The sequence below is a fragment of the Oxyura jamaicensis genome, chromosome 5, assembly GCF_011077185.1.
Source record: "Oxyura jamaicensis isolate SHBP4307 breed ruddy duck chromosome 5, BPBGC_Ojam_1.0, whole genome shotgun sequence".
Lineage (NCBI taxonomy): Eukaryota > Metazoa > Chordata > Aves > Anseriformes > Anatidae > Oxyura > Oxyura jamaicensis.
Genome location: NC_048897.1, coordinates 27,339,392 through 27,356,899, shown reverse-complemented (window position 1 = coordinate 27,356,899; position 17,508 = coordinate 27,339,392). Strand labels below are relative to the sequence as shown.

Here is a 17,508-nt window from a genome sequence, read left to right as displayed (position 1 = left end):
AGTCATGGCAAAAGCTCTCCCGCACCACTCTTTTAAATGGGCCAAGTGTACATATACCCTTCAAAATGATGATCCTTTCAGAGTCTTGGCTCAGACTCCAGCTCACGCTGGGCAAGTGCCAACGAGTAACTGTAGTCAAACCCCTCCAACAGCACCATCTAGTGAAAAACAGATAAAATAAACACATGCAAATTTAAACAGTTTTCACTGCATTCTGAAAGCTAACAAAAGGCCAATTCTCTCCTAATCTCCCATTACAACTGCATTTAGGTATAGCTTTCATCAAGGCTCTTTGCCTTGTGAAGTGTGGTGACAAGTAGAGAAAGATTCAACAGCTAATTGTAAGCTTTTTGTCTAAAATTGGAACACCAATGGGAACACCAACTTACCCTTGTTTATTTTTCAAAGGTTAAGTTTGCAGTTCTCTTATTGTTATGAAAAATAGATCCAATTTAAAATACTTAAAATTATTGATAACATATCTTCAATTTCCTGCTTTCGTAGTGGGAGAAGATATTGCGATATTTTAATAATAAACAGCTCCAGAACAAAAACCAGCCAATATATACATATAATCTCAGCAAACCTTTTAGACCTTGTTTTCATATAATTATAGTATCTTGTATGGCTATGTCACTGAAGCACGAAAATAAGAACAGTATAGGAAATTTTACTAGGTAGAAGCTAATAGAAACCAGATTCTGACATTTTTCTTTTGTTTTGCAAGGTGCCACAACTCCTTTGAAAGTCCCACCAAGACTGGATAAAGCAGAGAGCATGTTGGCCCATCTACTGCTTTGAATCAGTGGATCACTGGCAATCGTCTTAAGTTTCTTGAAAATCACTACAGTTAATCCTTTAGGAAAAGAATATCTATATGTGCCAACACTGAATAAACATACAACAGCTGAATTTCCAAGAAACTATAACAGTAGGATTTCATGTTAAAAATTCACCGTAGGTTTTAAGTGATATAGAACAGGAACATTGATTTAAAAAAAAAAAAAAAAAAAAAACAAAAAACAGTACCTGATATGAACACACAACATGAGTTCCATGATTTTGCTTATGAAATCACGTGAGAAGGAAAAAACCACACACACCGCTGGCTATATTGCCACTAGAAGCTATTTCACTCAAACAACACAATGTTTCAAGTAAAATATTATGATACATTACAAAGATTAGTGTCTCATTGAGATTTTATCACAAGTGAAATTAATCAGGGAAATTAGCAGAAGTATCCACAACTACTAGTTAGGGTTAAAAAAGAAAAACTTTTAAAAAGTGCAAAAAGAAAACGGCAAACCAAAAAACAGATAAGGTACTGGTTGGAGAAATACACATGTAGATGCCATTAAGCTGGCAACTAAACTATATAGTATATTTTTTACTAACTTGTAATGTATAAGTAAGCATGAAGATACGTTCCATAGAAAGATGGGTGCTTGACACTAAATCTAATATACTATGCTCTTATACTTACAGTGTTCAAAATACAGTATAAAATCTTCATGGAATAGATAGTTTGAAACAATTTATTGTAATTGATGTTTTAAGTGAGCCTTTTCACATTAATGATATATACAATGATATTACTGATGCACAGATACAAGAACTATTTTGAACAAACATTTGTATTGCTAGTTATTTTCTCAATACATTTAGTGTTTTTATGAGTAAAATAATGGTCATTTACTTACAAATACAAAGAAATCAACGATTTATCAGGGGGACCTCACTTACCACTGAGGTACAACAAATTAAGCATTTTTTTGTGCTTTAAATCATGTCTGACAGACTTCAAAACTAAGGTTCTCAAATGAAGTCTAAATTGCCAGCACAGCCATACTCTTGGAACATTTCTTGATACGTACCTGCTGCAGTACTAATGAAACAAGGGAAAGGTAACTAAGTTTTCTCTACTGAAGAAAAAGTGTATTGGACAGGTAAAACAAGTTGTCTTGACTCCAAAGTCAATAAAAACATACCAGTTATGCATTTGTGAAAGAAAGCTGGATCTAAGTTTTGCTAAAAGAAAGGAACTGCAATTGTTATTTTTCTCTCCTTATGTTCAGGTCTTTAGCATGGCTGAATGATAGATTACCCTGATCAATACAAGGGATTCAAGCTTAATTAGAACAACCTTGCACATTGGACACAATATAGACAACCTCAGTATAGGCCATATATATGGTAAAAGTGGAGTTTTGAACTATAATGACTTCTGGTGTTTCTGGGACTCATTAGGGAAAAAACAGAACTTTATGGCAAGTAAACCATAAATAACATTGCTTTTAATTGTAAATTCTGATCTCCTGAGCAAATATAGCAAGAACAAACATGCATCAGTCACATACCATCCAAAATAACGTCCCCGTAGCAAGAGCTGCATACTGTTCAATTGTCGAAAGCACACTGAAGATAAGGCATATCAGCACAATAAGGAAACTGTAAAAAAGAAATTTATATTTATATATATATAAATAACAATAAACGTGTAATGAGTCTAATAAAAATCTAGGAGGACAAATATTTATTCTATCACTAGTTATCTGTACACACAGAAATGACATTGATATTACATTATCTTAAACACAGCTAGTAACCTAGGTGCTCCTGCTTCATATTAGGTAGCTTATATCTCTTCATACAGTTTTGGGGTTGAAAATTATCAAATTAAAACTGTACACGAGACTTATTTACCTACCTCTGAGACTTGTCCAACCCCAGATAACAGCATTCCTTGTTTGTGCCTGTTTTAATGGCTTCTATGGCTGAATCACACACCTCCCCACCAATTGTTTCAAATATTTGCCTTTTGCTGTTGCAAATTCTATCAAACTGCAAAAAGAAATCCCAACTAAGCCAGAGCTTAATATGCTCTGCCCACACCACCTTGTATAACAACTATTTCCCTAAAAGGCCCAGGTAAACAAAGTCTGATATTTAGCATTTGAAACTTAACTCGGGGTTGATTCCATTTTTAAAATAAAATTTCAAAACAACCGTCACAGAAAGAGAAAGGGAATAGAAAGGTTCATTCCCCTGACCAAGCAACTCCTTCTGCAGCAATCCTTTACAGAAGTATGCTGCCAAAAACAGTAACTAAATTGTCCACCCCTTACAGACCTCCAAAATTATTATCAGCTAGGTTTTATCTCAGCCACCCGACCCCCCAAAAGAGAAATGACAATAAATAAATCTGAATTCATGAGGTATATACCAAAACAGGATGTTAGTGACTGAAAATTGGCATGGCTCAGCTGAAGTCACCTGGAGCCTTAACCTTCTTTCACAGAAGCAAGAATTTAATTGGGTGAATCTTTTAAAGGCTAAGCAATCAATAAAGCAAAAATGTCATTATATTATAATGTGACTGACATTATAAAATAGATTCCCCAATGCCTGCTTCAAAATGCAGTACACACAAGTGTGGTATACACATATACAAAGGATACTGTGAATGCATTACTAAATGGTGAAGAAGCATCTTGTAAGTAATCGGGTACAAAACTCAAAGCAGTAAGTGGTGATAATAAGCTGAAGTTAATAAGAAAAATATCACATATATAAACACAAGAGAATTTACCTTTTCATAGGCAAAGTATAAATATGTAGCTATATCTGATTTATCTCAAAAGCCTTCCTGTTTGAGCTTGTATCTCTAACTTTTGCTCCTCTTAATAGAAATGAGGTGTACCAATGAGGCAGGGGAGCACAAGGATGAGCCAGATGTTTGAAACATACCACATTTTGCCCAAGCGTCCAGCTGTTCCTACCTATAAGACTTCCTCAGTCACTGGAACATGGACATGAGTGGGTTCAGTTAATGCAGAGGTAGCTGATGATCTCTGGACAGAGTCAGACATTCCCAGAAGTGCTCATTCACTTTGAGCTAAGTGACATACGCTGTTGCTTGGAGCAGTAACAATTCATATTTAGCATACTCATTAATATTAGTGTGCACGTTAAAAGTGTAACGAGGCCAATGCATTACACCACAAGAGGGCACCAAAGCCAAGACTATCATATCTCCGTACTTCACCGCAGTTACAGAGAATCTAGCAAGGATTAAAGGTGAAAGCCCATGTGCTTAAGTAACAAGATAAACCGAAGCGGGAATTGTTTGCCATTTTTTTTTCCCTTGTTACTACTAAAGGAAGTGAAGGCTGACATCAGAACTCCACCAAGTCAGCATGCTATGTATTTTAAGGGGTTTCATTCACATGGATCTGTTTCAGTCTTACTACTACTTTCCTCTTTTTATATTGCTTCTCTGGCATCAGGGAAGATGCCGACACATCTACTACTACCCCCAAAGAGAACTAGCAAAACAGCCTGGCCCATTCCTCCTAGACTCTCTTTCATGGCTGGAAAAGTGCAATGATGGAATCATCATCCAGACAGCACTTCACAGGTTCAAAGCCCTGTAGAAAACTGTTATCAACCTAATCTCTACAAACCCAGTGAATTAGCTCCCTATTCAGGACAGGTATTACACTTAACATACATGCAAAGGGAAAACCACCTGCTACTTCTGACAAGTTTGTTACTATTTCTGTATAATTCGAAGGACTGAAATATTCAGCAGTACTTAAGTGAGTGGGCTACTTTTATTGTGAATTTTTAATATGAAGACCCTTTTCAGCCGGTCAGTGGACCCTGAAAGGGTCATAATGGATATCCCATTCTCACCTTATTTTGGACTTGTTACAGAAAGGACGCAGCAATACTGATGCAACTTTCTTCTGTTCATATCTACTAAATGTGATTTAGATATGAGAACTTAGGCCTGAATTTTTAGACCTGCTATACATCCTTCAGCAAGATCTGAAAGAAACACCCATGAAGAGGAAGAGGTAGGCTGCAGTGTAAGTGATGATTTGACAAACTTTGGGGCTAGAATTTAAGACACAGAAAAACAAAGCAACTGCCATTAAAACAAACAAATGAGAAAAGGAACAGCTCAGATTTCACTACCAGTCCTCTGCCCCAGTTGACACAGCTGAAGGTTCTCATCATGACAATGAAAAAGCACATTATCCTTTTGGGCACACAATACTTTTTATGAATGCACGCATACATACCCATGCAAATTAAACAAAGGAATCACAAAGCCGGTAAAGTTATAAGAAATATAAGAGTAGAGGTTCTTTGCACGATATCCCTCCAAACCTCCTGTGCATACCTGCTAGGATTTAACACACAGCTCTGTGCTTTCCAGCTCCCTCCCCACAGCCGTGTGCTGCTGTAGCAGCCACCTGCCATCACCCCTGCACCATTCCACATCATGTAACTGGGAAATGTAACTGCCAGGCCTCAGGAAGTTTCTCCTACTCATGTAAGAAGTAGGCCTTTTTTCATTCCCAAATATTCAAATACATGTGAATTTTCACAGGGAGTAAAAGAGTCAAAGAATCATGATAATAGAAGAAAAAATGTCAAAGCTCCAAACCAGTGTATATTTTCAATGCAAACATTCTAATTTCAGCTCTTTAAAAATAACTATCACTCTCTATAGCACTTTACTGTGGTCACTAGTGCTATATTTTCCCAAAGCTGTACTTGCCTGGAGAGTGATGCCAGCCATGTACACTGCCCACCCAACCTGTTAGCATCAAACAAAATAACAGGCAACTGAAACCAACCAAGAAGCATCAGACAACTTAACAGTGGATGGATGCATCAGCCCTACCCTAATCAACCACATAATTTTAGAGAGGTAAGTCACAAGAGCTTTGTTTTGGATAAGCGAAGCCTAATGTGCATCAAGTCTGTTTTCAATAGTAACATGCTGGCCAATTTCAGGGAGCAATTTATATGCTATGTGAAACAAGTCACTGCAAAATGCCCAGCTTAAAAACTGGCTGTGTGTCTGAAGGCTGCAACCATCCCACAGATGCAACGCAACCCCAGCCTGTGCCCACACTTTGTGCAGAGCCGACAGGATCTTAAAGATATGTCTAGTCTCAGAAGACAGATATCTTTTATCTCCTGAAACCCATCACTCATTTACCCTCTGTGCACAAATGTGCTCATCTCCAGGAAAGGAAACAGAGCGATGAAGGGTTCAGGTTTCCATCAGCTCTGATCTAATGCTCAGATAGTGGGGCCAAGCAAACGTTGCAGATGAGACGATAGCATGAAGCCTTACACACAGCCCGTCCCAGGTTACAGAGCACCATCTGCCTGCAGCCAGGGAGATCACAGCCAATGCACCAGCAACAGCACTCTAAAGTACTGTTTTGTGGTTAACTCCTACCTAACAGTGCTATGCTTCTGCTAACCCCAAACATTTTGCAAGGGTCTGATCAACTGCATACTTCTGGATGTGCCAACAAAACTACTGTTCATACAGTGTGGATGCTGACACAAAGCAGCATGAGTTTTCTTTCACAAACTCCATTTTCATCAAACTACAAGAAAGCAAGCCGCTTCTTCTCAAAGAGCCAGCACTGCTATATGGGACAAATGACTTAGCATACCAGTTTCCATGGCTGTCTTTCCAGCTCAGCTTTTACCAGCTCTGCAAACGCAGTGGAGCCATAGAAAAATGGCTTTCTCAGTGCGTGAGCTGTCAGCATGCAGCACTCCAGTAACACCCTGAGCTCACATACATACAAGCTGGTGCCCAGACCTGGGATGTGCTTCTATCCTGTGCTAATCATTAAGCACATAAACACAGACACAGGTGTATACAGACTCACATGACAGAGTATGTGTTTAGATTTACATGCATGTGGATTAGTGTATCAACAAAATTTGGCAGTAGCCAGCCAGATCACTTAGAGAGCTTGTTCCTTCAAACAGGTTTGAGGAGCCAGAGCATTTCTGTGAAAGAATCACACAGCTGATGAATAAACAACAAGTCAGTAGTACATGCGCTACATTTAATAATATATAACAAATACAGACGGAACATATATTACGAGCTAGCAGTGGATTTACTTCTTTCTGACTATTCCAGGATATATTTCAACTTTAAGAACAGGTCCAGACTGTTGCTTGTGTCACCAGCCTCAGCAAAAGCTTCAGAAACACGACACAGGTAGCTGTCAGTACTGTGCAGCCTCCTGCCCCAAGGGGCTTTGTTTTTCCTGGATTTATCTTTAGTTTTAGAACATTGCCATGTCTTTTTTGTGGCTTGATACAACACGTGGAATGATCAATGGAACAATTAGCCACCTATTGAAAGATAATATTCATTTAGCAAATGTCACAGGTAGGAGAACTGATAAAGCTTTATTAAATATGCCTGGCGACATGACCTGGAACGTTTAAAAACAAGGTCCACAAGACAAACTGGAAGAACCCACTCACCAGATTAGTAGTCTCACATACCTGAAAACTTCATAATGAAAACAAGCATTAAAACGTGGGCAAATTTTATTGCTGCTTGCAGTGTTTTGTACATACTCTCAGTGGGGGGTCTTTCCATGAACAGAGGAAAATTTGGTATTTAGCCCTAAATTAAGCTGAAACCTCGAGAACATTTAATAGATGAGAAGTGAGATTCAAAATTTAAAACGTTAGAAATTCAACTTGATTTCTAACCGCCCAGGAAAGCGGCACACGGGAGCTGTCTTAAGTCTGCTCCCACTGTCACAAAACTTTTATGCATTACAGCTATTAAGTCTTGAAGGTAGTCAGCTATCAGTGCCCTTGGATAAAGAGAGCATTATTTGAGACTATAAATGAAGTATCTGTGCTTTTTTTTTTTTTCCCCCCAGAAAGTCAATGGCTAGTTTTAGCGCATCCTGTCTACCAGAGAAAATGACAAACTAAAAAGAAACATTCTATAAGCAAAAAGCCACCTCTGTGGGATCCTTTTATGTTTCTGGTAGCATTCTACCTAAACCTTCTTCACAAGCTCCTGTCTCCCTGCCATTTAGCTTTTTGCTGTGATAGGTTTAGCTTTTTTTTTTTGCTGTGATAGGTTTTAGCTTTTTGCTGTGATAGGTTTTACTAGTAAACAAAGCAGTGCAACCAAAATGTAACCTCTGCTAAGCATACAGCTTTAGAAGAACCAGAACAACAACATTGAGAATGAACACCACAAGCACGGAGATTAATATTGTCAGATTCTTATCTCGATCATCATAACTTAAACTGTAACACTGCTGCATAACTAAGTGCGTGTTAGTTCATCAAAATAACGATGCTGTATCATAGTTCATTTTCATCTCTATGGCGTAGACATACAATTCTTTTTCAGATTGTGAACACAAAGGTCAATGGTATCATAAAAGGACAATTTTGTGCAGCTTTCTGCACAGTGAAAAGTGTTATTGCAATGAGGACTTAGATGCACAACTTCAAATAAGGCACACGCTGAAAAACTACGTACAGAGGAAAAGTAGAAAATTATGCCTTGAGAAGAAAATTTATTTTCGTTTCCCTTGAGATCTGTGCTAGAAATGTTTCACATTGTGACGGAAATGTGAGATTTCCTAAGATATCTCCTACTCCATAAAACGACAAAGATAAGACATCAGTGACGAACAAAGACAACAGCACACAGAACAACTTGGCATTCTGTACATCACACTGCCAATCCCCTCGGGTTCAGATTATTGTTCTGTTATTCCCCTTCACTCCTGGAAAGTGCCCTGAAACCTTGCAGTGCTACAGTGGACCTCTCAGTCTCTTACTGGAGCTATTCCATTCTGCACGATGAACTGAATATTCCTTGGAGAAGTGTCTGGAGTACCACCAGTCTCCTGCATCCCAATACCTGCCTCTCAGTCACTGGCTTTTACAATGAAAACAGAGAATCATTCATCGTCCTGCATTCCCGTTCCATTCTAGGCCAGAGAAATCTTTCCTAATTTTATTTTCATCAGGAAAATCAGTTCTGCAAGGGTTTGTATCACTACAAGTCAGTTTAAATCCCTAACCACCTCATGCAGTACACTGCATCGATGGCTCTGTGTTACAATTAGGGAAACATTCATACAGATCTCTATCAAGTCATGTCTCTTCACAGCCAAATACCAGGTTTTTCTTGCTCTTTCACTCGAGAAATTTTGGGATTGAGGACAAAAACCGAGGATAAAAATTCTAATAACAGATAGAAGTTAGAAGGGGAATAGGCAGAACTTGTCAAATGCAGGACAGATGACAGTAGGAGAGTACAAGTATCCAGATCTTAAACTGCACTGTCAGGAAGCAAATACAGGATGGCATTTTATTTTATGGGATCACCATCAAGGTACACTGTCAGGTACAAACATCAACTGGTACTTTTAAACCTGAGATACTCTAACAAAGTTGCTTTTAAAAATGATCTGGATTTCACTGTTCAGAGTACTTTCATCCTTAATGAAATTCATTAAGGTGCATGAAGACCCTATATGCACAGATTGTATGCTGAACTCTTCAGCAAGCCTGAACTGAGCCCTGGGAAGACACTAATTCTGTGAGGACTGGAAACCATAAGAGCACAGTGCAGCCTACTAATAGAAGACTAAATGAGCATTCAGTTATGCAAGCAGTGGTCATCAGAGACTCTCCATCACAAAAAAAAGGGGGGGGGGGGGGCGCCGCGGTTTATGCTTGTTTTCAAGAAGAGTAGTCAGGCAATGGTAGCTTAATAAAATGAAGGAGCCCTGTACTTCAATCCTTGCTCATAGTTTTAGCTGACTTTGTAATTGTCATTAACATATATTGTTTTCTCTGAGTATGGCTGTGAACCCTATAATACTTGAGAGAAAATAGTATAACTCCTGCATTAGCTGGGTACGTAACTAGTTCAAATAACTAGCTTAGGAGAGAATTGTTTCACTTCCGAAAACATAAATTTTGAGTCTAGATCCATGAAACAGGGCAAAACATGAAAAAAATCACCATAGAAAGAATTTAGAAGAGACCAGCAACCATCATAAACAGTGGCTGGAGATGGAAAAGCCTAAAAGAATGCAAATAAGGACTTTAGTCCAGGTAACAAACAAACAGGGAAAAAAACACAAGGCTGGCTGCAGGTTTAACCCCCTGACCCTCCAGGCTCCTCATATGGTTTTTGCCGACAGATTTGTCCTATGTTTTTTTGCTTTGTTTTTGAGTCAGAGGAAGGAAGAAGGGGTACAGCCCCTACCCATCTTCCAGCCTCTCTGCAACATGAGGATGGCCAGCAATGGGGAAGCACGCTTGTATTCATGCAGAGAAGCGCAATTTGCTCCAGGAACTGGACACAACAGCTTCCTGTACGACGTGCGCTTCCTCTCTCGGATGTCCTACACAGGTCAGGCTAGCAGACAGATCACTGTTCTCAGCTGTCACTTACCATCAAAAAACCTCAAGCAGACAAACAAAGTGTGAATGCTCTGTTTGCGTTAGCTTAGGGCTATCAGATGGAGTTTCCTGTTAATATGTATTTGTTCCAACTGCAAGGCAAAGTAAAGTTGGTGCTTCCTGAAGGAAACAATGGCATAATTTTTAACCATCTCCTTGACTCCTTGCTGAAGAAGTACTGTCTTCTAGCTCCTGTGTGAGAAAGCACTTTTGTTGTGCAAGATACATAATATACAATACAGGGTAGACTGATACTAACAAAAACAGGTTAGCTACACAGCTAATAAGCAAGGTTTCTATCACATTTACTCGGCTCTTCTGGGAGATTAGAGTCTGTAAAAATAATTTAAGTTATGGGCAGCGTACCAAAGCACAGAGGACACAATGAATCAAAAGTCATTTAGGACACAACACCAGAATTATTGCAGGAAAGGCCTTGGCAAAGGGTATGATTGCAGGAGAAATGCAAACCAGATGTCAAGGTGTTTCAAGAGGGAAGGTTAACTGCCCACAAAAAGCAATGTTATTGCATCCTGCAACAAGGTATTGGTTCCTCTGAGAATAGGCAAGGCTGAACAGGAAAAAGATGATAGGTGCTGTGTAAGAAGCTGGAAAAAAAAATAGTACATACTACATTCAAAACAAGCGCATGACTCCAGATGTTATGACTCCAGTACATAACAAGCATCTGATGTGCCTGATCATTAGCAGGAAACACCAACAAAGCACCACGAGCCACTGGAGGAGTAAGTGCAGATGCACAACTAGGAAAGGATGTCAGTCAATACTACAAACCTAAAGAATTTTTGCAGTTCTGTGTAGAAGCACTCCAGGGCTCAGCAAGACAAAAATGGGTCATCAGTGCTCTTCCATGAAGGCTAGAAGTATACAGTGAGAATTATGTAAAACAGTGAACTATTTTCTGCTATTCTCATCATTTGATAAAACACCTCAAAACAGAGAAAATAATTCATTTTCAGAGATATTCCAAGGACAATAAGCTGTTTTTTACTCTTTTGGCCACTAACATGGCTTTAGGAAACTGGTAGAGCCCTGTACACAGTCACCCCCCGACCCACGCAGGTCTACCCACATCCTGCAGCATCCCATTGTTCAAAGTGGGACCCACCACCAGAAGACATCCCTGCTGCACACCCAGTACCCACAGCCCTAACACTGCCTGTTGCAAGGTGAACACTGATACCAAATTCCGCTTGTATTGGGCTTTAAGCCAGCATTTGAGCCGAAGCAGTGCTGAACCATGGCTTTGCAGCCCTTGAGCAAGCAAAGTCATTTTGGTGTCAGCCCCAGCAGGAGAATAGGTAGCACCTCAAAGGGCCACACTGCATGCGTAGCCAGAGGAGCAAGCAAGGCAGGAGGAGCAGGTATGCTCGGCTCATGGTCCCAAGGCCAAGGAACTCTCAAAGTCACCCAGAAGCATGGTGCCAGTAGAGATGGCTGCAAAGCTTTTTTGGGCAAAAGTGCACACAGCACACAACGTGTCTGACTGTTTCCAGAGGGAGGGCAGGCCAAGGAAGCTTTCGCCCGAGAAGCAACCACCCAGATGCTTGCAAAGGGCTGCGGCCAAGGTGGGTTTTGCACAATAAGCAGACCTAGGCACCTCCTAACACAGGAGTTGCAAGCAGGGACTTAGGACAACAGATAAGTTGCACCCTGCAGCTGAAAGCAAACAGTTTGTCCTTACTGCAATAGAGAACTTTCTTTTTTATCATCCCATTCTGGATAAGTTTTCATTTCAGTAAGAAAGGAGGGGTGATAGGAGAGGTGGGCTCTAAAAGCAGAGTGCCACGATTGTTTGCTAGGTGGAGCTTTACACAGTCAGTCTGAGGGCCCACTGGATCACTTCCACTGTTCTTGCAATAGCAGAATCAAGGTAGCAGTTTTAAAATCATTTAGTATCCAAATATTAATAGAAGAATACTAAAAACCTCTCTAAGTTGTGCAAAACCCAGCTTCCGAAAAATTGTCAAGCCTAAGCTCTTGCTCTGCTGTTATCAACCCCAAATTAAATACACTTTCTGAAATAAAATCTCACTGAATTTAAAAAATAAAAAATATATTAAAAAAAACACTTGAGCTTATTTTCCTTAAATACACAACGTTTCTTTAAACAAGCAACAACTGCAACTGGCTTCTGATGTTTGGGCTGTCCTGATGTTATTTTGATAGCTTCACATGAGGGAACGCCTTCAAGAGCTATATGTATTGCCCTTCTTTTTCTAATTACTTTCACAACAGCTATACTGCTATAAATTACATCCTCCCCAATCAAAGGTCAAAGGATATTGTACTATGCCTCCTAAAATAAACGCATATTATTTTCATGCTAACGAGGGGATACTGAAACACACAAGATGTGAGAAAACAAGACAGCTAAAAAAGAGTGAGGTAAGGAGCTGCAGGTCACTGGGAAGACACAGTGGGGCAAGTATGGCTACACATTTTCCACCTTTAATTATTTTATGTACGTATTTTGTTTTAAATATTTTATGTTTTTATGTTATCGTATAAGAGTATCCATCTTTGGGAAAGGAAAGGATAGGGTATAATATTGCAGAAAAAACAGCCCTGGTCACCTTTTCATCTCAGAACTGCTCATTTAGTATCTAGCTCCTAGCCAGGAATGGTGCCCTACCCCAGAGCAGTAAAACAAGACAGAAGAAAGGAAAATATTCCCTTGCTTTAGGAGACAGACAGCATCCCACAGTCGTACAACTGATTTATTAGTGGACAAAATTTGCACACTAATTTTATTGCAATACAGATGAGGACTTGTGCCTCTGTACGTTCTATAAAGAAACATCTAGAGTGTTACGCTAGCACAGTGAAAATCCTCCACGATAGGGAAGTGACATTGACATTTCTGACAGCATCCATATCTTTAGTTGTAAACAGAGTAAGACAGTAACCCCCAAAAAACTGCAGACAAACACACAAATGTGGAAGGAACAACTGGAGCTTCCAATTGCTTTTCTGTGCCCCTTCCTCCTGAAACAATCACATCTGAAAGAGGCTTTCATTGGCACTGGCAAGTAAGATGAATACTGTGAGAAAGATTTGAAGCTGGGATAAGTGCTCTCACTGCCATTTTAATTATGATCCCCTGCTTTAATTATTTAGAGCTGTAGCTGATACGCGTTCAGAGAAGTCAATATTGCCTTCTCTTCTTTGAAAGTTGAAGACACAAAATACTATCTTCCTTTATAAATTGGTAAGAGTGGAAGAAAATGAGGCAAACTCTCAAGCATTAAATGGTATATTCACGTGGCTTAGAGCCTCTCTGCCTTTTCCAGCCATATCCACCAAACAGGAAAAAAAAAAAAAACAAAAAAAAAAAAACTGCAAGTTCTAGCAGGGTACTAAAAGGCAGGAATAAAATTAAGAAAACAAAAATCCTCTTTGCCCCTAAAAACAAATTAATATTAAAAGAAAATTATTTAAGAAAATTACAGTCAGGTCTGAGGCTTTACAAGAGGATTTAACATCTATGATACGTAAGTCATGTTTCAAAATTGGACTCTCATTCTGTCTACTCAAGTACCAAAGAACTTCCTTGTCAAAGAAGTTAAGATGAAATAATAGCATGACATGCTTAACATACTGAACCCCTATGGGAGAGGTTCCTATTCAGCCCCAGGGACTCTTCATAACCAAAATAAACTATTAACTGGATGTACAGCCCTGTGGTGCTCACAGCAATGACCTTACTGCTGAAGCTGCCAGACATGCATTTTATTTTTCTTCTTCCACAAGCTTTTCTGTAGGTGGAATTTTAAAAGACATTCCAACCATAACGCTCAGTTAGGTTTAAAATGCTCATTTGTACATTATATTAGTGTGTTTTCCCCCAAGCAGTACCAATAAAGAGCATACTTCCTGTAACATTATACCTTAAAAATACATCAGCATGTATACACCTAACATCATGGCCAACTTCAATTGCCCAAACTTCATGCTTGCGCTCCAAAAACCAGGAAACATTTAATTTCTTCTGGGAGTGGTCTTTCTATGCTGCAGCAAAAAGAAATGCTATTTTGTAATGAAACCTCAAGTTCTCACTCAGATAACTTCAGCAGCAGCAACAGCTGATCAAAAGTCATTAGCAGGCAGAAGGCCCCTGAGACACTGACACTGTGGTACCTCTGAAGATGAGTGACAGCCTTAGGAGGGGAAAGCTAGAACAGCCTTGGACTGAAACTCCCTCTGAATTTTGCTATGCTCTTCTGTCTCCCTAAACTTAAAAAGAATTGTTCCAAAGCAGCAGCTTTTTCAGGCTATAAGATGATGGTACCTTTTACCATATTGATTCATCTGATTTCAACTGAACATTGAGCACTTGATGAAACGCTTGCTAAGTTTGGGCTTCACTCAGCAGATTCCATTTGAAAAACATATCTTCATTGGAAGCAGCAGGTGAGAGCTGAGCTAGGAAATTTAGATTAGAATATTAAAATCCCTCAATATTTTTCATGCTTCTGATATACCATCACGAGACAGTCTGACGAAGCAAGGGTGCAATGCATGGAAGACAGTACACTGCATGGTTTACAGTTCCAGTGTTACCATGGACATAAAGTGATTTTTACTATGGCTTCTAAAACTACTTAAGGTCTTACTAAAGCTTCCAAACTGTATATAGCAAGTGTTTGTTAACAGCATAGAATGGATTTTAGAAAACAGAGCGATATAAGTCAGAAAAAGGCAAAAGAATGAATTATTTAGTTCGCTGACTTGAATAATAAATTAATTGTTAATGATGTTATGTCTGACATTACACATGCACGTTTTATATAATATATTCAAGAACTTGTTTAAATACATATGTATTTTATATACTGTATATTTTTTCCATCAAAGAACTTTTTTAATTGCATGGAGGAAACCCAAAATTTCCTCAAACTCAGGACTAAAACCAAAAAGCCTACCTCATTTAAGTTTTATAAATGCAGTATTACAGCACTGAGCCACATTGCACATTATTCCAGTTCCTGTGTTGTTTTTTTTTTTTTTTTTTTTTTAACTTTATATGAGGTCCTCTGCAATGAATAATCATCATAAATATAAATTTGTAATACATAAAGTTAAGTAGAGGCACAAGCCTTTATGAGATGCGGGACTTGAATAGCTCTCCCCGGGAAGTCGTGGTTTCATGGCCAAACTACCAGGAAATGTAAAATGCTGATTTTCTGTCAAAGTGCAGTGCCCTCAAGATTAAGCTGCCATTTCAAGTGTACGTTTAGAAAGTGTCAGTAAAAAGTATATGATCTGCCAACATATTAAGAACATCCATTTGAGTAACATATGATCTCATGGCAAAATTATGCTTTGAGATACTATTCTTGGCCCTAAACTACTAGACATTTTAAATATTAACAACATTTAAGCAGCAACCAAAACCCTAAGAAATTCCAGGGTCAAATTCATCCATCTACATGACGCTGCAGTCAATACACATCCTGCCATGTGCATAAATGGCTGTCAGCCATAATAATAAAACACTCTGGCAGCCTGACACTTTTCTGATATCTATTAATTTTCCCTGTTTAGTTTTCTATCATGGGAATGTATTATTTACAACTAGATCCTGTAGATTCTGATGGCCATACACTATGGGGTGGGGAAACAGAGATGAGAGCTGCAGGGATGAACACCGTACCATTGAATCACCTGACTGTAACACCTCACTGCTTGCTTCGCTTTTTAACAGATGAAGATTTTTATGGTTTATAATGAAAACTATTGAAAGCAGCCAAATATTTTGAAGGTACCTCTGTAAGTGCATCCTAATTAAATCATTACAGTCCACGTGCATAGAGTAATCCATACAATTCTTCCGTGTAAGGATCATATTTCCATGTATGTTCATCATCCAGGAGCCCAGCCCTAATTCTTTTGAATACATTTCCAGCTTAGAGCACTAAGCCCTTTTTGACATGGATCTCCAGTTATAGATCCCAATTGCTCTTGATCACCCAACATTTACTGAGTTTACAAAACTACAGTCAAGTAGAAGATCCTGGACCCTTTGCTCCACTCTAGTGGATCAATTTTAAAGTCACTAAAGAAGTAAAGATCATGGTACTTAGAACATACTAGGCATCTTGCAAGTCACAACACAGAAATTATAAAGGGCAGAAATAGTTTTTTGTACTTTTCAAACAGCAGCTTTAAAGAAACATTTCCATCTTTTTTCCAAATGATTTTAGCAACAGGCTTCTCCAGATTAAAGCAGGGCTTCATTTCATTAGATTTTTTGTTGTTGTGCTCTAAAAAAGAGGCTAAGTCCCACCACAGAGCTCCAAATTTCAGACCAGGTCATGAAGCCTACAGCAGCAACTGGAGACAGATGGGTTACTCTTCCTGTGTATCAGTGTGGAAACCCAACCCGCAGTAATTAATACTGTTTTTAAAGATGCAAAGCAATTCAGAAGGTTCAGAAAGCTGAAGAACACCAGTAATGCCAAGCAGCATTAGATGAGAAGTCAGCAGTGCAACTCAAAGCTGAAGGACATTATTTGATTAGGGACATTATTGAAATGGCACCTGTGCCATTGGAGAAGACTTTTTTTACGTAGTGTCACCTTCGTCAGCACAAACAAAAGCATTGTTCTACTTGGAAAGTCTTTGGCAGCAGATTCGGGAAAATAACAAAGTATCTAATGTGCATAGCACTTAACATTTGTTGTTTCATAATCTGATGAAGCAGAATTAATTTCTTGACCAGCCTACAGGATATGCTTAATTAAAAGAAAAAAAAGGACTAAGAAAGCTCTGTTCCACCTAGGTACTTTTTTTTTTTTTCCTTCTCCAAGCAATTGCTTGGGCAGATCCCTACTGCAGACAGCCTGTGCGTAATTGCCACACAAAGAAAAACAGAATGCAAGGCCCTGACTACCACTGCAAGCCCCTCACTTTTACATTTCTTAGATATTGTTATTTTTTAGAATAAATGATGGCTAAATGCTGTAGATGGTGACAGATTTTGACCATCTGCTGGCAACAGCTGTTAAGGACAGAAGTAATCAAATAACATCAAGTTCTCATGTCCAGGGTGCATTCACTATAAAATAATCATTTTTAAAACCAGAAGAGTTCCTACAACAACAGGTCTGAAAAAAATATATATATCTAAGAACAACTACTTTATGATCTTCACATTTGCAGATTTCCATTTATATGCTGTTTCCCACTGCT

General features: G+C 38.9%; 1 protein-coding gene across 9 annotated transcripts in view; it reads right to left on the bottom strand.

The window, feature by feature from the left end:
• The window catches only part of KCNQ1 (potassium voltage-gated channel subfamily Q member 1), a 397,025-nt gene that overhangs the window by 297,295 nt on the left and 82,222 nt on the right, over window positions 1–17,508 (bottom strand). For all 9 annotated transcript variants that reach the window (XM_035328507.1, XM_035328503.1, XM_035328504.1 and 6 more), the window contains exon 2: window positions 2,361–2,451. In XM_035328507.1, the coding sequence (XP_035184398.1) occupies window positions 2,361–2,363 (3 nt within the window). In that variant the 5' untranslated portion in view covers window positions 2,364–2,451. The remainder of the gene's footprint in view (window positions 1–2,360; window positions 2,452–17,508) is intronic.